This window comes from Hyaena hyaena, unplaced genomic scaffold (genome assembly GCF_003009895.1).
Source record: "Hyaena hyaena isolate Hyena2069 unplaced genomic scaffold, ASM300989v1 scaffold_685, whole genome shotgun sequence".
NCBI lineage: Eukaryota > Metazoa > Chordata > Mammalia > Carnivora > Hyaenidae > Hyaena > Hyaena hyaena.
Genome location: NW_024081318.1, coordinates 19,412 through 40,831, shown reverse-complemented (window position 1 = coordinate 40,831; position 21,420 = coordinate 19,412). Strand labels below are relative to the sequence as shown.

Below are 21,420 nucleotides of genomic sequence, written 5' to 3'. Positions count from 1 at the left end.
ACACTGCCACTTCTCTAAATATTCCCGAACTCACTGCCTGAGTTCTTGAATTCATAGTTCTCTCTTGTGCCCCTTATCATTTGACCTCTGTTCCCTTGGTGCTCTGGAAAGCTCACCCGGGGGTCCCCAGGAACCCCTTAACCACCCAGTCCCATGAGCTATGGTTGCAACCTCTTTCCTCAACCTCCCCGCCCCCAAAGTGGCTAATATCTGGCCTTCCTCCTGTTTTGTGAGTAACAAATGCTGGGATTTATTTATTTGTTTATTTTAATTGTAAAAATATCACATGTGGTTGCAAGCACAGACTCTGGAACGAGGCTGCCGAAATCAGAGTACCGGCTCCTCTGCATTTAATCCTGAACTAGGAAAAGCAATAGTAACAACCTCATAGCATTGTTTTGAGGAGTAAGTGAGTTTGTACCTGTAAAGGTGTTAGAATGCTTGGCAAGTGTACAACGTGCTGTAGAAGTGTTAGCTGGTGAGACCAAAAAAGCAAAACCTTACAAACTGCAGGAGTGCATAGAAACATCCCTTAAAAACCCCCCAGTTCTCACTGCCTAGCAATAGCTACGTTTTAGAATATATATCCTTCTAGTATGTTTTCTGGGTATAACATATTTTTAGCTAAGCCCATATATATATATATATATATATATATATAGGGTAAGTCATTCATTCCACATTTTGCAACACTAAGCGACACAGACCAGATTTGAACCCAGTTCCATCTGACCCCAAAGCCTGGGCTCTTTACCATGTTGCCTGCCCCTAGACCTTCCATGGAAATAGTCTGTCTTGTGTTTCTCTGTCTCCCAGTTCTGTTCCATCCAAGGTTGCTCGGTTCTTCCGATAATACTCCCTATGTCTGTCACTTCTGCTCAGAAGCCTTTGGAGTTCCCATTTTCACATAACAGAGTCAGCTTTAACCTACTCTCTGCTGCTCCCTCCATATCCATTCTGAAATTCTCTTCACCCCTCGGCCAGCACCTACCCGGTTCCTTCCCTTCAAGGATTGATTCATTGAAGAAATGTATCCTTCATACACCACTCTGCTCTCCCAAGTCCCCACTGACCTTCCCCTCCCCAAGCTCCTTATGCTTACCTTTATCATACTTTATTGTACTTTTATTCCTTATTTTTCCAACACTTCTTCCATCCTGTTGGGAGTCCTAAGCCCTTTAACTACCGGTCTGGTAGATGCCACATGCCTTGTCTGTTAGGTGGCTTGGCCCCTGCCGTGACTGTAGACTCTTCTCAGCAGTCCTAGCCTTCTCTCCTCACCCTGCCCCTCCAGTGCCTGCAAGCAGCTGGCCCCTTCAAAGCAAAACAGCTGTCTGGTCGCCTCTTAATCTAAAATGGATGCAGCAGCATTCGCCTGTTTCTTTGCTTCCAGCCATCTCATTAAGTGTTTGGATGGTTTGTTTAAATGGACTGCAGGCAAGTAAGTGAACATCTATCTGCTTAGCAATATCAGAAAGCATGCCCTCTGCTTGTAGATCAGATGCTAGGCCTTTATGACCAGAATCCAGAATGTCTCCGTTCTTCTGCCTTTGAGGGTAGAACAGCTCTGTTGTAGAGAATATCCTGGACAAGGGATCCCATTGTAGACCACCTCCATCCCTGCTCAGCCAGGGCAGGTGGTAGGGGGTCCAGGAAGGCTGATGGGAAGGACTCCCAGTTGGTCACAGAGATGGAAAGGACGGTACCAGTTCTCCGGGTGTGGGCACCAAAAAGTCCACAGACAACATTACCACAGGTCAGAGTTTGGAATGTATACCTCTTTCCTTTGACAGATTTGGTCCTATGTCCTTTGCCAAGAATAACTTCCTCAATGTAAAGGCTATGTGCCTCAGTTTGGTCCTAGGATAATGCCAGAGATATGGACTAAGCTTGTTTTTAAATAGGCCAACTATTGATTTATTTAAAAGCTAGATTCTACTCCTGTTTCAAAAGTTCTAATTCAGAAATCACCTCCTTTTAACGTAGTGGTTCTTCATCCGTGAGCATCTGAACCACATGGTGGGCTTAAACTACAGACTGCTTGGAGCCCCACCTCCAGAGTTTCTGAATCAGGAGGTCCAGGTCAGGGGTTGAGAATCCTCATTTCTCTTTTCTTTTTTTTTTTTTAATGTTTTTTGTTTTGTTTTGTTTTTTTAATTTTTATTTCTAAGAGACCGCATGAGCAGGGGAGGGTCAGAGAGAGAGGGAGATACAGAATCTGAAACAGGCTCCAGGCTCTGAGCTGGCTGTCAGCACAGAGCCCTACGTGGGGCTCGAACCCACGAACCATGAGGTCATGAACTGAGCCAAAGTCAGATGCTTAACCAACTAAGCCACGCAGGTGCCCTTCTCTTTACTTTTTTTTTTTTTTTTTAATGTTTATTTATTTTGAGAGAGCATGCCCCCACATGTTCACAAGTGGGGAAGGGGCAGGGGCGGTGTGGGGTTGGAGAGAATCCCAAGCAGGCTTCGTAACAGCACAGAGCCCAACGTGGGGCTCAATCCCATGAATCCCATGATCCCATGAGATCATGACCTGACCTGAAATCAAGAGTTGGATACTTAACCGACTGAGCCACCCAAATGCCCCAAGAATCCTCATTTGTAAGAAGTTCCACTGGCGATGTTGCTGTGTGCTGGTGTAGAGACTCACCAGTCTATGGGACTTCTCCACTGGGGCCACTCCCCACTCTGAGAATGCTTCTCTTCACAAATGCTTAGCACCTCAGGGTACCAGGGGACTGTAATTCGAATATGTTCTTATGTTGTTTGGAAATCATTCTCTCACTCCATATAGCATCGTTTGCCCCCTGAAACAATGAGCCTTTTTTTTTTTTTAATTTTTTAATGTTTTTTATTTATTTCTAGGAGAGAGAGAGAGAGAGAGACAGCGTGAGCAGGGGAGGGTCACAGAGAGAGGGAGTCACAGACTCTGAAACAGGCTCCAGGCTCTGAGCTGGCAGTCAGCACAGAGTCCGACGTGGGACTTGAACCCACGAACCGCGAGATCATGACCTAAGCGAAAGTCGGACACTTAACCGACTAAGCCACCCAGGCGCCCCAACAATGAGCCCTTTTAAAGCAGGAGATTTGTTTCCTGCTTCTATCATCATTCCCACTTCCTCCTTCCCGCCCCGGCAAGCTCCCTAATATGGGGCCTGCCGGTGGCTACAGTGTGCAGTAATGTTAGGAACACTAAGGTTCATTTCGGCCCTGGCACTTACTCGCTAGGTATCCCAGAGAACTTTGATTTCCTCATTGGGAAAGCGTTTAATAATCCCACCTTCGCCATAATCTCCAGAGTAAAGAGTTAGTTAAAGTACAAAATAAAAAAATAAAAACTAGGCTACACACCATGCATATAACATGCTCCCATTTGTATTTTTGAGAGAGAGATGTAAATAATCCTGCTTGTATGTGCATAGGATGTCTTCAGAAGGTGCCAAGAGGAACTGATAACAGTGAGCACCTCAGGAAGTCTAGAGTAGGACAGCCAGTTTTTATGGTAATACCCTTTGGGTAAATTTGTTGTTTAAAATTTTTCCTAGCAACATATTGTTTTTAAATTTTAAAAACTAGTTAATGAAATAATAAGTTCTTTTTCAGAGGAAATGTAACAACTTTAAATAAAGCCCATAACACAGAGCCTAGCACAGAAAAATCACTCTGTAACTGTTAGCTTTTGTGTTGAATATTAAATAATTGTAGAATTCATCCATGTATTTGTTAACAGACGAGATCACCAGCTATCCTGTAAGCCAGCCATGCAGATATGAGCCAATCATTTCTCAAGCAGCCTTGCTATGTTAAGTAGAGAGGAAAACTTGTTTGCAAAGGTCCTACTCGTCATTGACTGTAAACACATCCTTTGGCTGGGTCCTGCACCCCTGCAGGTCACCATCACACAGCTGCTCCCTACCGCCCCCCTTCACTGGCTGAAAACCTGTTTGGGGCCCAGTATGGGGGTACAGAGCAATGCAGCATTGCCCTCGAATGTGGGTGCTACCCAGGTGGCCAGCCCATGCTGAAGGTGAATGGTCACGGGCAACTGACCCCGTCAAATGCATTGGAGTCCCAGGGACTCCACCCAGGCTTCTCAAAGCTGTGAAGGGAACCAAACAGGTGGGTAACCTTTGGCTTGGAACAGTCCATATTTTGTGGGATACTTGTGGGAAGGAGCAGCAGGGTGTATCCTGTTTCTAAGAAAACAAACACCCGGCACAAACACGCTACGGTGAGAGGTTCCCTGGCTGATGTGTTGGTTGCTACCTCTTACCCAACTGTTTATTGAGGCCCCATTCTCTGCATTAGTCAATATGACAGGAAGATGGCGTGCGATAACTCACCTGTCTGGTTAAGGGTGTGGCTTTGAAGTAGGCGAGATCTGAGTTCAAATTCCTTCTCTACAACTTAACTAGCTATCTGATCTTGAGCAAATTATTTAACTTGAGCTTTAGTCTTGACAGGTATGATAAAGCTGAGGTCTTACAGTTGCAGATAATAGTAAATAAACTAATAACGGTATAGACCATTTGGTATAGCACCCGGCACAGAATAAGTAATGAATAAATGTTACTGGTATACTATTATTATTGAGCTAAACTTCTCACAGTTTGGTGGGAAGAAAATACTCATACAGACAAAGTCAGCTGCAGAATAATAAGCAATAGCTGCTATACCATTAGCACCAAAATAAATGTGCTGGATGACAGCTATATGTCTTCCTTCAGAAAGAGTAAACATAAGTACACACACCTCCTGCTCCCTGCCTCTCTCATGCCTGGGCCACCCCCTTATGGGTCCTTGAACCCCTGAGCTTTAAGCATTTAGCAGGAATTCATAAAGGGCATAAATCGCCGCAAGCAGAAACAGAGAGGCCTTCCTGGAAGAGATAAAAATGTGAACTAGGGCCTAAAAGAAGAGAGGATTTTTTATTTTATTTTTTTAATGTTTATTTATTTTTGAGAGAGAGAGAATGTGAGTGGGGGAGGAACAGAGAGAGAGACACACACAGAATCCAAAGCAGGCTCCAGGATGTCAGCAAATAACCCAACACAGGGCTCGAACCCACGAACCATTAGTTTATGACCTGAGCCAAAGTTGGCGGTTAACCATCTGAGCCACCCCGTGCCCCAAGAAGAGAGTATTTAAATGGGCCAAGAGAAACAGGCACAGAACTTGCTCAGATACTTGCAAGAGGACTGGTAAACACAGCGCACAGACAAAATGGGGAGTGCGGTGACAGCTCCCTGGCACTACAGCAGCATTGCAGTGAAGCTTCTGGGCCTGGCCTCTGGAATCAGGCTGCCTGGGCTCCCCTCCCACCCCAGCAGCTTGCTAGTGTTGGACACAAAGCACACACCTCACTGCTCCGTGGCTCCATTGCTTCATTGGCGATGAGAAGGTTTTTATTTTGGTGGCAGAAATATTAGAGAGGATCTGGATTGCAAAGCTGAGCCCTCTGGACTTTCCCGAGGTCCCAGGAATCCTTTTCTGAGACCAGGGGAAATAAATTGACAGTGGCATTGTATGTGAGCACACGGTGTTCAGGAGAGATTAGATCGGAGAAGGAAAGATGAAAGGCATGAGTCCTGTTACGGGGCTGATACTGTGGCCCTAACTTGAGGTGCCGGGAGTCCAGACAGAGGTGAAATAGAAGCAGAGAGAATGGGGAAGAATAAAAATGAAGAGTTTGTTAATGTGTAGGGATCAAGAGAATTTGGAAAGTGTCTGATGAGGCAGCCACTGTGACCCATGAACACTTAAAGTGCGGCCAGTCTAAATCAAGATGTGCTGTACCTGTAAAATGCAGACCGAGTTTTAAATATTTAGTAACCAAAAAAAAAAATAATCTGTTAGTTTTCTTACATGGATTACATTTTGATTTTGGTCATATTCATCTAAAGAAACTATCAAAAGTTTACTTTTTTCTTTTTTCCATGTGGCTACTAGAAAAAATTTTAATTGCATATGTGGTTCACATTTCTATTGGTTGGTCTAAGGAATTAAGAGGAGGCAAAAGGGATGCCTCATGACCAGGACAGTGGTGGTGTCACTCATAGAGAAAAGGACATCAGCAAGGTTTGAGGCAGGCAGTGGTATTTCACTGGGTTTTCCATGTGTTGTGTTTGAAGCAGCTGGGCAGCTGCTGCACATAAATTTATTTTTAATATTTTAGTGTTTATTTTTTGAGTGAGAGTGAGCAGGGAAGGGGCAGAAAAAGAGGGGGAGAGAGAATCCCAAGCAGGCTCTGCACTGTCTCTGCCCCCAGCGCAGGACTCCAACCCACAAACTATGAGATCATGACCTGAGCTGAAATCAAGAGCCGGACACGCAACTGACTGAGCCACCCAGACGCCCCTGCATGTAAAGTTAAATAGGCTTTCACTTAAGACGTTGGGATTGTGGTAAAGGATTGTATGCAAAGTGCGTTGGTCATAGTTAACGTCATAAGGGTAGAACATTGTCTACCTTACTGAGGACCAGTGTGGGTCAGGCAGGTGCTGTGTAATGTACATACATCCTTTTATTTCCTCCTGGTAACAACCTTGTGAAGTACGTACTATTATTATATCCTTTCTCATTTTACAGATGAGGAAACTGGAGTTTAGAGAAGTGAACCAACTTGAGGTGTAGTAAGTGATGAGCCGGGATCCAAATTTATCTGTCAAAGCCTTGTTCGCTCTGCGATATCAGTCCTCCAGGTCAGAGCCCCTGAGAAAATGGAGTCAGAAGAAGGAGCCATATTGTAGAAAGGAATATCATTGGACAAGCAAGAACAGGATAGTCAAGCATCACTAAGAGGAGAAACTTTCCAGAAGGAAGTGGCTGTTCAGAAACCCGGGTGAGACTTTTATAGCAAAGAAGTATGTTAGACGATAACAGCTATTTCACACTGAAGCACACTGAATCCTGTAAATTAAGGTCATTAAAAAGGAGTTAGTATTTTCTAAGGCTTGTTCAGAACTTTGGAAAGTTAAGCATAGGTAGGAAGTGATGTTCTTTTCAATGGACATACTCTAATTTCCGGGCAAAAATAACATGGGTAGAACCAAGAGCCAAGACTCTGACAATCGTTATTGGTGTTTCTCAGGAGGACCAAATCAGAACCACGGAGGAAGCTTTAAATACAAATTCCTGGACCCTGCCACAGACTTACTGATTTTTTTTTTTTTTTAAATAAGTGCTTCAGAGGTTCTAGATACACAGTGAAGTTAGGAACCCACTACGCAGTCATCACAGCTCTCTCCTGGATTTATTACCCTGATGGGCTCATTCTCATGGCTTCCTACCAGCTTCGCTAGGGATTATGGGATCATCCTCTGTCTTTAACAATAGCCCTGCCTAGAATCTGGGACAGTCCTTCTTTTAAAGAAAAGCAACCAGTTCTTCACTTAAGTCTTCTCCCAAGGCCACTTTCTCGACACCTACTGTCATTGCTATGGAGACCACCTATCTAAAGGAGTAGTGGGCCCTAAATGGAGGTCACATCTTCTTTTGTGCAGGGCTCCTGACAGCTCCCCCTGCCCCCTTCCATTCCTTCCTTGTACTTTTGATGTTCAGAGACAAGCAATATAGGGTGGTGAGTAAGAGGATGACCTTGGGAGTCAGGTGGCCCTGAGTCCCAGCTCTGCTACGTAAATCAGCATAATCTTCATCAAGATTCTTTTGACCTCTCTGTGTTTCATCTATAAAACAGAAATGATAAAAGAACTCCTCTCTAAGAGGATTAAATGAAATGATTCATGGAATTCACTTACCAGGCACATAATAAATGGTGGTAGCGGTCAAATTTTATCATTATAACAACAACAGTAACATCATCGCCACCATCACCATTGTTATTCAGGGACATGTGGCTGGCTGGCAGGTAAAGTGAACTCATCAGAGATACCAGATAAAGACCTCACAGGGGTCTGCAAGTATAAATGCTACTTTTAGAGGATGAACTCTTGAGGTCTTGAGAGAGTGCTCTTCTTATTTTTCATTCTAATTCTGAACTTATATAAACTCTGAGAAAAACTCCAGTCACTCTGTCTTCCCCCAGCCCCAACGACATTTTCCACTGTTCCGTGCAGCCCTTCCTCATCTCTCCCTCTCATTTTTCTCCCCCATAGGCCAGTCACTCCTTCTTTTTGCCCTTTGCTCTCAAAACTGGACAGGAACAGGGCAGGACATGGGGCTGGTCACAGGTTCACCACCTTCGGTCTTACCGCCTGTGAGCTCTGGTTGGAGAGAAGGAGAAAGAATCTTACACTTCCATCTCGGTGTTTTCAGGTCTTAGGGCTTGATATGTTCAGCAATCATGGCATGATAATAATAGAAATCATAGCTAGCCTTTGTAAGTTATTTACAGATTACAAAACAACAGATTAACAACTGTGTATCAGTCAGGGTTCAGTTACAACAAACAGAGTGCTTGGCAGTGCCAGCAGAATGGGCTTTCCTACAGGGGATGAGGTGCTTGCGTAATCAGCAGAAGGGCTGGAGGAACTGGTTCCTGACTTCCAGACCAGGACCAGCTTCCAGACATCACCATAGAATTACTCCCACCCACACCCCCCTACCACCACCACCGGGGCCCAGCAGGAAGCAGAGAATTGGGAGGCTGCTGTAGCCACACAGTTTCTTAGCGTCACATTGCCAGCAACTGCACACTGGGTTGCTCCCAAAGAGCAACGTGCTCACCACCCTGCTTGCCTGCAGAAAATAAGCCAGGCCGCAAACACTGGCCTCCTCACTTCCACCTTCCAGATCTCTGAAAAACGCATCCCCACCCCTTTGGTGGAGCCCCATCATCCAGATTCTAGTTGCAAGGGAACCTTAGTAGCTTAGTTGGCTCAGGTTGCCATAACAGTACACAGGCTGAGTGGCTTAAATGGCAGAGATTTGTCTTCTGGAGGCTAGAAGTCTGCAATCAAGGGATCAACAGCCTTGCTGTCCTCCAAGGACTCTGCATGGCTTGTAGATGGCCATCTTCTCCCCGTATCTTCACATGCTCTTCCCTCTGTGCCCGTCTGTCTCTGAATTCCTTTTTTTTTTTTTAATTTGAGAGAGAGTGCATGCATGAGCAGGCAGGGTAGGGGCAGAGAGAGAGAAAAAGAAAGAATCCCAAGCAGGCAGTACACTGTGAACACAGAGCCTGATGTGGGGCTTGAACCCATGAACCCGTGAGATCATGACCTGAACTGAAATCAAGAGTTGGATGTTTAACTGACTGAGGAACCCTGGCACCCCCTAAATTCCCTCTTCTTGTAAGGACACCAGTCATACTGGATCGGGGCCCACCCTAATGAGCTCATTTAACTTAATTGTGTTAAATTAAGTGTAAAGGCCCTATCTCCAAATACAGTTTATTCTGAGTTGGGGGGAGGGGCATTTTTCTTTCCGTCACTGTGGTGTCGCAGGGCACCACAGAAGGAAGGGAGGGCAGCTGTCCAGTGCCAACCATCAGGGACTGTAGGTGCCTAGAGTACTTCGCAGGGGGCGTGATCAGAAGGTATAGGTACTTAACACTTCAGCAAAAGTATTCTTTGTATTTATTACACTTACATGCATATTTTATCTGATGCTCTTAACAGCTCTTTGAAATATGAACGTTATTATCCCCATTTTTCCCATGAGAAAATTGAGGCTTACATAGGTTACAAGTCCTTCCAGAGGGCCCTAGATCTAGGCAGTGGCAAGGACAGGAGTGAGCTCAAGTCCCCTGTCCTAATCCTTGAGTATGTCCCTGGAACGAAATGTCCAAGGCATAGTACAAAGGCTGTGTCTTAAGTTCAAATAGAGGGATAGGCAGGTATGTCAGCAAATGTTAAAGCCACAGCCTCTACTTAGGTCCAGCCCACTTTTATAAGATTCTCTGATTTTTCCAGAAATCTTTGTCTTAAAGTGATAGCTCAGTTTTTCAAATGTTGACAATTTAAAGTTAAAACACACACACGTACCACATACACACACGGTTGAGTTAACCCTGTGCAGGGCCTGACCAAACATATCCATAGTCTGGATTCAGCCTGCAGGCTCTGATTTAAAACAAGTGTTCAGGAGATAGAGACACCGTTCTAAGGATCTGACTGTACTCCCTCTAGGGCCATATTAAAGCCTGCTGCTAACCAATCATATTACCTTGAAATTCTTCTTTTACTCTTTTGCTGGGTGAATTTTTCTTCTGTTTCATACCGAATGCATGATTTTCGGTCTTGTCAGTAAAGCAAGAGACCCAGCACTTATTAAATATCTGTGTGCACAGGGTACAGTACTGATAGGCACTCTTGTTTCTCTTCCCAGCAACCCTGTGAGGTAAGTATTGCCGCCTGCACCCTGTTAATAGATGAGGGGCACTGACAAAGAGCCAAGCCAGGGAAAGACATTAAGACTTTGATAGTTGAAGGCAAGATCAGAAGGGAAGATCAGATGGAAACCGTTTCAGGGTTTTTTGTTTTTTGTTTTAACCTGCTCTTTTATTATAGACACAAGGGGCGTATTTACTCAGAACGCTGGCTTTGGTCCAGGCCTTCAGTTATTGGCCTGGCCAGGATGACCTTGTGATTCAGCTGCTGCTTCCCTGCTCCCTGACACACTTTCCAACCCCACCCTCTCCCTGCTGCAGGCTGCTCTGGACAAAGATTAAGATGCTCTTCTTTCCCTAATGGGAAATCTTGTTCCTAGGAATTTCTAGGAACCTAAGAATTCAGATGAACAACAGCCTTAAAACCAATGCCAACTATTTGAATCACTAAATATTACATATGTGTATTTAGATCTGCTAGCCACATGTAAAAATGTGAACAAGGCCGCAGAAGCGATAGCCGGCGTTTCCTCAAACTGAGGTTCTGTGCAGGCCTCTGCCCTTTAGGGAGGCAGAGACAGGGATAGAGGGCTGGGGGCTCAGGATCTCCAGATGCTGACCTCAGTCCTTGCCTGGGCGTGACAGAACATTCTTGCTTAGCTTGCGGAAAGGAGAGGGGAGGCCTGTTTTGCAGGGCACTGGATAAACAGATGCTTTCTGCACCAGAAGGGATGTTGCACAGAGCAGTCAGCAAGCCCACAACTGCAGGTCATCGGTGTCAAGGTCACCTTGCCCTGAGTGTTTGTGAATCAAATTAATTGGAATTGCATCCTCGGTGCAGTAGGAAGCATGGTTTCCAGTGTGAAAGGCTTACAAACTGGTTCAGGGCTTATGAGTTGGGTTAACTTGAGGCAAGTTTTTCAAACTTCAGTTGTCCCATCTATAAAATGAGCATGAAATAGTAATACCTTTCAGGATCGTAGTGAGGCTTCACAGACCACTGCGAATGAAAGCAATGTGTGCAGTCTAGGATTGCATACAAATATCAGGTGGTGTTTGCCTTGGAAGCTATTCTTAAAATAAGAATAAAGCAAGCCTTTTATCCACCTGGTAGCACAGACAGACATCCTTGCCTTTGAGGGAAGAGCAAAAAACCCAAAAAAACCCTCTCAAGGCACAGAGATGGTCGGAGCTGTCTGTTCTCTCCATCTAGCTGTTGAGAAGATGCAAAGAAGCTGCAGGCGGGGAGGAAGTCCTCAGCGAGACCTCCAGCTCCTGGAAACACCTTCCATCTCCCCCCAGTCAAATAGTGGTGGCTGTTTTTGCAGTGACAGGAGGCAGCTCAGCCCTGAGTCCCTCCACAGGACTCCTTAAGTTGAAACAGTAGAACTTTGATCTGACTTCTCCCTAAGAAGAATGTTGTAGTAGGAGATGTTGTTCTCCAGCGGCCCCATACACAGCTTTTGCTAGGAATGGCCACAGATATCCCCCATTTAATTGACCTGCCAAATGCTATTCCTGTACAGTATTCAGTGGGAAGTTGTTGGTGTTTAATAATCTGTGAAGCTGTGAAAATCACCCATCTCCTAAACTTTAACTACTTTTCTGGGTGGGTTTAGACATGTGCCAGGAGAGGGAAACAGACTTTGAGAACTCGTATTTGCTTTGGGAGCCCGAGAAAAGTTGGTGGGGCCAGAGGAGGGGCTCCACTCCTCCTGAAGCAGAGGAGAAAGGGTCCCCAGGGGAAGGAAGCCAGAAGCTGTCTGAGAAATGGGAAAAGACTGAAGGAGCAAGTCAGAACTCTGATATCAGAATAGGGGACAACTGCCAGAAGCGCTAAGCCTGCAGGCATGAACTGTGAATTGGTACCTGTTTTCAGTCACGACTCTTATTACCGGAAGAAACTCCTCCGTGTACTAGAAGGCAAAGTTTCTCACCGATTTTAGAGGGACTACCCCAGTATTTTTTAAAAATTTTTTTAATGCTTTATGTTTTGATATCTGGAGGGAGGGGCAGAGAGAGAGGGAGACACAGAATCTGAAGCAGGATCCAGATTCCAAGGTGTCAGCACAGAGCCTGATGCAGGGCTCGAACCCATGAACCACGAGATCATGACCTGAGCCAAAGTTGTACGCTTAACCGACTGAACCACCCAGGTGCCTCTACCCCAGTATTTTATAAATAGAGCCTGACCATGGGCTCTTTGCTCATAGCTTTGTGGGAGGGAGCAACGAATGGTCCAGGCTGACCAATGTGAACTGGTGTGCAGTTAGAGGAAAACTCGCTCAGGCCTTGGAAACTTTATGCCCTGGAGGCTGAAGGAAAGAGAATGCTTGGCGTTATTCTCATGCAAAGGGACGTGTAGAAAGTCCTTAGGATGGAGCCTGGAAACCACAGGCCCTTCAGAAGGGTATCATATTCACATTCTGGAGGCTAGGGGCCAGTCCTCAGAACCTTCGCCAACTGGCGCAGGAGCCCCATTTACCATGCTGCAGGGCACAAAATGTGCAACTAGAATGCGTGAATCAGGGTGCTTCACTGTGCTTGCAGGGAGGTTTGCCTTCTGCCTCCGGCCCATTTCAGAGGCTCTGTTAATAAGAGCTTGCCTGGGAGCACAGAAGAACACTGGGCCAGGCCACTGGGTATGAGCAAAACCCCTGGGAGCAGACCCTGGCTAGGCCTCTCCCTTGGGTGGGGCTGGATGACCGGAGTCTGAGGAAGAGGCAGTGAGGCAGGGAGTGTGTTGAAATGAGGTCGCCAAGGCCTAGGATAAAGCAGGGCCACCCTGCCCTGCCATAGGACTCCTCCTCCCAGTTTCCTGCACGGCCAGGACATCCTTATTCTAGGGGAATCCTCTGTTGCCTGTCACCAGCCCTTTCATTCTGCCCGGAGAGCAGAGTGCAGCAGAATGGCCTAAGGAGGCACTTAAACAGGGGCCTCATTCCACAGCCCACCCAGGCCCAGTCGTCAGAACCCTGGAGCCTCACTGACCTGGGGGAGGCAGCCAGGTACACGGAATTCTGATTCATCGTGTTGAATATGGCCTCCTACGGATAAATACAAGAGCAGCTGCTGTTTGGGGAGTGCCTTGGTCCTCCGATAAATACTATATGTACATGAACAAAGGGGCTCCTCAAAAACCATCATCTCAAATTATGCAGAAGAAAACTTGGGGCCATAGAGGTTAAGTGACCAGCCCAGTTTCACGCAGCTAGTAAGTGCCAGAGGCAGGGTCCAAACCCAGGAATGTGAAACATGACTGTGAGGCTGGATGTCAAATTTCTGCACACAGTTAAAAACAGGTTTTTTTGTTTGTTTGTTTTTAAAATACAATTGACCCCAAGCTGCCTCTGACCAAAGCTCTGGCCCGGAGCCCTTGGGAGCATTCCAAGTGTGGCAGAGCTCAGGTAGAGAGCTTTGGTGCTCACATGGTAGACACTGTGGAGCCGAGGGGTTGCGGGCGTGTTGTGTAGCCCTGCCTGGTCCTAAGGCTTTATGGCTGAGATGCTTGGTGCAACTGTGGCCCTTCCAGAAGGTTGAGTCAGCCTCGGTTTGCTGCAGGCGCCACGGTGCCCTGAGACTTTGCTGAGCCCTTGCATAGTATGAGGGAGGCATACCTACCGTCCACCTGCTGCTATGAGTCACAGAACTGCCACCGTGCTGCCCGGCCTGCCAGCTCCGCCTCCCCCCCCCCCCCCCCCCCCCCCCCCCCCCCCCCGCCACAGTGCCCAGACAGAACTTAGCCATATATGGCAGAGGCGCCAAGCAACGCTTTTCCCAGCCTGCCTGCCTTTTGGAATATGTCCTTAGACAACCAGCCGGGTTGAAGCTCAAGGTCCAGGAGGTTTCATTTCCTTTTTACCAGGTGGCCGAGGAGCGAAAGGGAAAGAGCAGCCTTAGCTCCAAGGCTCAAGTCCGAGAGGAGAGTCAACCCCCCGAACATGTGGAGGGAGGGGTACAGGATTAGCAAGTGCCCTGGGTGCCTGGCTGAGGCGAGAGAGAGGTAAAGGAGGGAAAGACAGTTCTATTAAATATTTCAGGCTTTAAACTACTCAGTGTATCCCCTTTGACATTTGCAGGGGGTTCATCGCGGAGAGTCTTGCAGCTGAAAGGTTCCCACTTTTTCTTGAATAAAGGCTTCCTTATCTGCCTAACTAACATTCCTCAAATGATTGCAAACCTCGATTGCACCTAAAAATGCACCCTTTGTGCAAAGTTCTCCAGAGGCACTCTCCTTTGCTGTTTTCTGTTGCCAGCACTTGAATCAGTGTAATAGTGGGGTAAGAGAGCCAAAATGAAATAAAATCAAACCTTCTGTTAAAGTACATAGCAGTAATATTAAACTACACACGTTAACGCAGACTGTGCTTGCATATGCTCATATGTGCCAGAGGCCCCCTAACTACCACAAATGTTTATGTATATTTGTTTCCTCTTAGAAGATACTAGAAAAGGCTCCATTGTGCTGTAGGTCAGGGTGTATGGATGAAACAACTAGTACTGGCTTTCTGCAAAGGAAAGATTTATGAAGGAGCTCCCATGGGAAGGCATTCTCGTAACTACCTCACGGAGCCCGTGATGACTGGGGAAAAAAATGCATCCTTTTCCCCTAAGTAATGAAAACTTCAGGAATGTTTAAACAACTTACATTCTTTTCAGGTTTCAGGTAAAAACGATACCTGACAATGTCGAGCAAAACAGCAAGCACCAACAACATCGCCCAGGCACGGAGGACTGTGCAGCAGTTGAGAATGGAAGCCTCCATCGAGAGAATAAAGGTAAGAAGCCTGGATGGGATCAGACAAGTTTTCTGGTCAGGCCCCTCTGTTCGTTTCTACCCAGCATGGGCTTCATTTCAAAAGCACAGGGAGGAAGCCAAAGTGTCTGAGTTAGCCTCTCTATTTGAACAGAATACCTAAATCCAATGACAGGATTCCCCAAGGACCTGCCTTCCCTGAAAGTCCTGTGATCTCTCTGTTCTGCACTGGGACAGGGTTCTAGATGGACTTTATAAACACCCTTGTTATCCCTCTGGAATTTACTAAGCACTCTAGAGTTATATGTGCAGGTGAGCTAGTCTTGCACAGCAAGGTCAACACTCAGGGTCTCCTTTTTTAAGACTACACCACTTTTTAAATGTGTACGGACTATTTTAATGACCACATTCTGCACCCAGGGTGAGTAATGCCAGCCTTAATTGAGATCTGCAAGAAACGGGAAGGCATTTGTAAGGTCACCTGACTTCGAAGTCTTTTCTCCCCAAATCCCAAGAGAGAACTAGGCAGTGTGTGCCCTGGAATGTTGTGAGTAATGCTGTTTCCTAGAAACTGAAGCAGTCACCTGATACATTCCTCTGGGCCTAGAGATAGTCACCTGTCTTCAAAACATGAGGCTGCTTATGCTGTATTTGACAGGACTCAGCTGCTCTGTGTTCCTTGCCTGAGGACACTGATCTGATTATGCTGTGGAATAGCCCACCCAAGACTTCTGAACAGGGCATGGCATTTTGTTTTTAACTCCTGCCAGAGGAAGCACTGAATCTTCCAATTGGAGAGAGAAATTTTATCCCTCCTTTTATTTTCCCAAGAGTATTGACTCCAAGCCCATAATCCAGTTCCTAAACTCTGTCCTGCATTCCACTTTTGTATCAAATACAAGCTAAGATACAGCCTTCCCTTGATTCACTTATACTGCCCCATTCTCACACTTTTTATTTTGAAAAATGTCAAACCTTTAGAAGAGCTATAACAAACACCCATCTACTCTGCCAAGATTCACCAATTATTAACATTTTGCCACATTTGCTTTTTCTGTGTTTGTACACACACCCACACAACACATACCCTTTAAACCACTTAAAAGTTATTTGCAGACATCGTGACTCTTCACCCTTAAATACTTTACCTTCTTCATAACCACAGTACAATTATAACATTCGCGATCATCTAATACTATCTGATACACAGTCTACTTTTGAAGAATCCAGGCCACTCATTTTGCAGAATGGCCCTCTCATTGGATACCATCGCTTACCGATTATTCAATGCTGGCTAAATGTTTTGGCAGGAATACTTGCTAGCTGGTGATAGGTCATCTGTGCTCACGCTAGGAGGCACATGATGTCATTTTTCTCCGATCTTTAAATCTGATCACTCGGTTAAAGAAGCAGAACTGCCAAATGTGTCCCTTTACAAATCTTTGTCCTTTATAACTGATAAGTAATCTGGGAGAAACAGGGTCTCCAAGTATCACTCCACCAATCTATCCAAAGGGCCAGCATTCAACTGCCCTTTTAATGTTTGACAGTCCATTATTTTCTCATGTGTTTGCTTTGGTTTGTCAGGTTTCAAAGGCATCAGCAGACCTCATGTCCTACTGTGAGGAGCACGCCAGGAGTGACCCTTTGCTGATCGGGATACCAACCTCAGAAAACCCTTTCAAGGATAAAAAAACTTGCATCATCTTATAGAGGAACACAGAAACAGTCCCTCACCTCTTCTCAACAAAGCAAATTGTGAGCAGCTCCTGGGAAGAAATTTACCTTCAGCTTATTTGGTAACCACTGCTAATAACTAAAATACTCTGACTTGGAATGATTGACTCTGATGTCTTTATTTTCCAAGTTGCCCTTTCTCTAAAACACCTGTTACTGATTTAATACAGAATTACAAATCATCTTTTCCATTTGATAACTACGGCGTCATATTGGATTATTGCTTTAGAAAAGTTGGTTTGGGCCATTTAAAAAAAAGCATGATTATATACTTTTAAATATATGAATAACCCAGTCATAAAGATGAAAATGCCAAGAATAACTTAGTATGTTTTTAATAGGGTTGTGCCAACCTCTACAGTGTACATGGGTGAGGAGTGTTTTGTGTGTATATATACGTCTTTGTATATACACATATCAATGCTTATTTCCTTATTAAACTTTCTCTCTCCATGCCATCAGTTCAACTGCAGAAGTTATACCTTTGTCTTGAGCTGTATGTAGATAGAATAAAAGTTTTTCATATAGTTATTGTACAAAAGGTATCCACTGTAATTGAGTCATGAAGAAATGTTGGCTGACCTCTTAGGCTAAAATCAACTATACCGATTAAAATTTAAAAACGGAACTAAAAACCTTCTTATGAGGCATTCACAAGGGAACCTAAAAAGGCTCCTATGATCCTGAGTCTGGAGAAGCGGGGGGAGGCCTCTGGGGCTCATGTTTTCTGGATTATGAGGAGACACCTCTGCCACCCTAATGCCTAGAGTGAGACAGAGTGTGCATGGGCCCCTGCCAAAGAGGAGCAGGAATGTGTGAAAACCAGCTGCTTTTCTCAGCCAGACTTTGTGATTTCACTCTCTCTGCCCTGCCCTTTGTCTTTCCTCTCCCACTAGAACATCTGTTTCCAGAGCCCAAGTGGGTAGAACACGGTGGGACTGAAACATATGAAACACAATGGTATCAGGCCCTTAAGCACCTTTCAAATACCTATAGTGCCAGTGTGTTCCCTACCTTGTCCACAAACCACCTGAAGCAGGCTTGGAGTCAGGGGTACACAACTTGGGTTTTAGGGCTCCAGCAGTGGGTTCCTGGATTTTCCTTTGGACATGCATGCAGCCCTCACATCCTTGGAATTTCCAGGGGGCACCTCAAGGAATCGCCTGTGCCCAGAGAGTATTGTAACTTTATCAGAGAGAGAGAAAGGTCCTTTAAAAAAAAAAAAAAAAAAAAGTGCTCACTTAAGAGGTCAAACCATACACAAGCCTTTGATGTTTTAATTCATCTTTAGTTCATTAAAAATAACTACTGATGAAGGATTAAAACCTCCTTTTCCAAAAGGAGTCAGCCCCACGATGGAATTATTTATGATGGTTTTCCCTAGTTCTGTATAATCTTGCCCTGCAACACAAGCCCCTTTTAAAACCTAATGTCTGTTTTTGAGCATTAAGCTGATTGTGGGTGAACAATTGTAGTGCTATTTTTAAACTGCTCAAATACAGACAGTATTTCCCCAGTTACCTACCTGTTCAGTATTGTGAACTGCCCGGACTTTTCCAAGGTCACGTGAAAATCACGCCATGGGCCTTAACCTCTTGTCATCTGCCTCTGGGTTTTGCAATATGACCAGTTTCCAAGTAAATTATGGGCACCTGTTTAGGAGAGATAAAGGTGAAATTTGAAATGTGCACTAAAAAGACAACATTACATTTAATGCTTCACTTAATGAGACATTTTCTTTTAATAAGTATATTTTTCTACTGATAGTTTCAGAACACTAATCTTATTTTCACTCTGATTTTTAACATGTTTCTTTAAATATTTATAATACAGCTTGTTAAATATTTTTATGAAATTTATTATACCTTTTCATTATATGTGCACTTTTTCAGTAGCAAGCATAGTTCATTCTTGAGTACTAAATTATGTTCTTTTACCAAAAGAGAACAAATATGTTTTGCTCTCTGTTTGTTAAAGTGCTTATAGTGGTAAGGAATAGACTTGAGGTCCCTGGAGAGTTCAGCTTTTGCTGGTCAGATAACATAAAGGCTAGGAGTATAAATGTCATGTAACTTCCTAACGAGGTATAGGGCATGTTTAAGAAAAGTGAAATCACATCCTTTGATGCTGGACCCAGTGGAGAAAAATTGTAGCTAAACGTTGATTTACTTTCAACTAGACGTCTATGTGAGAAAGTATACATATAGGATATGTAGAAGTCACTTATCAGGCTTTATTTTACTTATGAAACACCATTTTTAACTGTTCTACAGCAGCTGGTTTATGATAATGGACAAATGCCCAGTATGTGTAATTGTTTTTCCAGCTACCACTATAAAAACATACTTAATCGCATATATACATGCAACTTCTTGGCTTCATATCTGTGAAGCTATTTAAATGTGTTCATTATACTTTTGCCTTTAATGCTGTTTTTCTTAATGGTGATCTCTTTCATTCTTAATGTTCATTAGTGCATAAATCTGTCCAATTGAGGCCTCAGGACCATGGCAAGATATGCTAGATAATGTTTCAAGACTCCAGAGTACTTTACAGCAACACATTATTCCAGTTCATTCACCAAGTAGAGGTTGTGGCTACTTTTTCTTCTACAAAGAATCGGGTTTTTACATTTCCTTACCTTATGAAAATGAAAGTGCCATAATTATCTTTTAAAGGAAGGACCTGCCTTCTCTCCATACTGTTTTTGTACTTTACTAATCTTTCAACTATCAAAAAAAATTATACCAGTGATTTAATAACTTTGAGGCACAGGTTAATTGAAGTAGTAGACAATGTGCTGAACTTTGGCTTCAGATGCCTTCTTCTCAGCTGATTTACAACTAAGTGTCATCTGATTACTCCAACTATTGATTGAAGATCTGTAGAGGCCCAAAAATTGAACTACATGTCAGTCCTTCTCAATAAAACATAATACTGGAGTGTGTTATGAATTGTATTTATTTCTTTTATGGTAGATCTGTTAACAGGAACAAAATACGTGAATCAAATAGAATTTAGTGTAAATTAAAATAGAGCACTTACCAAAAGTTGGGTGGCCTGGATCATAGCCTTGGCTCCTTTTTTAGCCAATGTGGTGTCCCTGTGTTGTGTGACTCCGAACAAGGCACTTCATCTCACTGGGCCTCCGTTCTACCATCTGTAAAACAAGGGGCTTGAAGTAGATGATGGTGGAGATCCACTCTCCGAAGCCTCAGTCCAATGGCCTACCCCGCTACAGGGCCTGCCAACGTGTTGGTGCTATAAGCTGCTTCAAAATATAAAATGGTTTGTCTATCATATATGCTCATTTAATAGCTTATGAAAGGACTTTTTGTTATAAAGCCTTTTCTGGTTTTATAGACTTGATTATTGTAATGTCTTGTTTTTAGCCATGTAACTCTAAACATCATTCACTTGATGTCCCAGTAATCTGCGTTTGATATATAGTTGATGGGATTTTGTTATTTTATAGCATTCTTTGGCTACTCATCTGTCCAGCATCTTATTAACCTAAGCACTGTGATCATTGTTTGGAAATCTGTCCTATGGAAAAAATAGAAACATTTACTTCACATGTAACTTCACAGATTCAAAAGAAGTTTCATTAAAACATCCTTCTCTTTATTCGATCAGTGCCTCACTGTATCATCCTACTTGTGTTTTGCTCAATAAATTAATAGAAGACCAGTTCTCTTCCCTTTTCCTTCATTCAGTTAACATTTTTTAAACCCTGAGAGCCAGATGTTGAATAACAGGCTCTGACACTCCATTGAGTAAGACTCACACAGTCCAGAGCGAGGAGGGTGGAATGGCAGATATATAAACTAACAATCAAAGTACCAGAGTACCCTGTGTGAAGGAGAGCACATAGTACTGTGAGAGCCCGGAGGAGGAAGGACCAGCTCCACAACAGTGAAGTCTGAGGAGGCGTCCAAGGGAGGTGATGGTTGAGCTGGGTCTTGAAAAAAGAAATTTTGTAAGCACTAGCATGAAGTTTTGGAAGAAAGTGAGGGAAGAGAAGGAGAGTGGGCTCAAAACTAGTGTGCAGAGTACCTCCCAAACTACTTGTTTATCCTGCAAGCAACAGGAAGGCAGTGGAGGTTATTAAAGAGGAATGATGTAATGGTATCCAATGTGTAGAGGGCTGTTTCCCATCCTGAGACCCAGCTGTGACCATGGAAACAGATAACAAATGAAAAGGCCATTACACTCAACAATGACTCATACTCACCAAGTGTTTGCCAAAGGTACCCTGCCGCCTCCTCAATTCCTTCCCTTAGGGCTGGGATTCCCTTAGAGATGAAGGAAGAATATCATCATCCAGAAAGGGGGAAAAAAGGCAGCCAATGAGTGGTTACAAACTAGGCAGCTACAGAGATGGTCCTAACTTATGAGAATCAGTACTTACATACTATAAAGAAGCCAAAGAGTCCCTCAACCCTTTCTAGGAAAGAACTAAAGAATTTAGATATTTTGGTCATGGAAAACAGCAACTAACATGCACTTTCACTTGTTCAGACCAAATTACAAGTTGCTGTGACTTTCAGTGGAAGACAACAGTATTGGGAGATGGGATTGGGTAGGGGTGGGTTTAAAACAAGATGAAGAAAGAGGGTAATAAAAAAGAGAGACA

The 21,420-nt window shown here is 44.2% G+C and overlaps 1 protein-coding gene across 3 annotated transcripts in view; it reads left to right on the top strand.

Moving 5' to 3' along the window:
• The window catches only part of GNG12 (G protein subunit gamma 12), a 76,363-nt gene extending 55,889 nt beyond the window's left edge, over positions 1-20,474 (top strand). For 2 of the 3 annotated variants that reach the window (XM_039217401.1, XM_039217403.1), the window contains exons 2-3: positions 14,951-15,069; positions 16,635-20,474. In XM_039217401.1, coding sequence (XP_039073332.1) covers positions 14,977-15,069; positions 16,635-16,760 — 219 coding nt within the window. In that variant the 5' untranslated portion in view covers positions 14,951-14,976 and the 3' untranslated portion in view covers positions 16,761-20,474. Of the gene's footprint in view, positions 1-6,634; positions 6,845-14,950; positions 15,070-16,634 lie in introns of those variants that run through there. The other variant, XM_039217404.1, reaches the window with a different exon arrangement.
• The last annotated feature ends 946 nt before the right edge of the window (positions 20,475-21,420 follow it).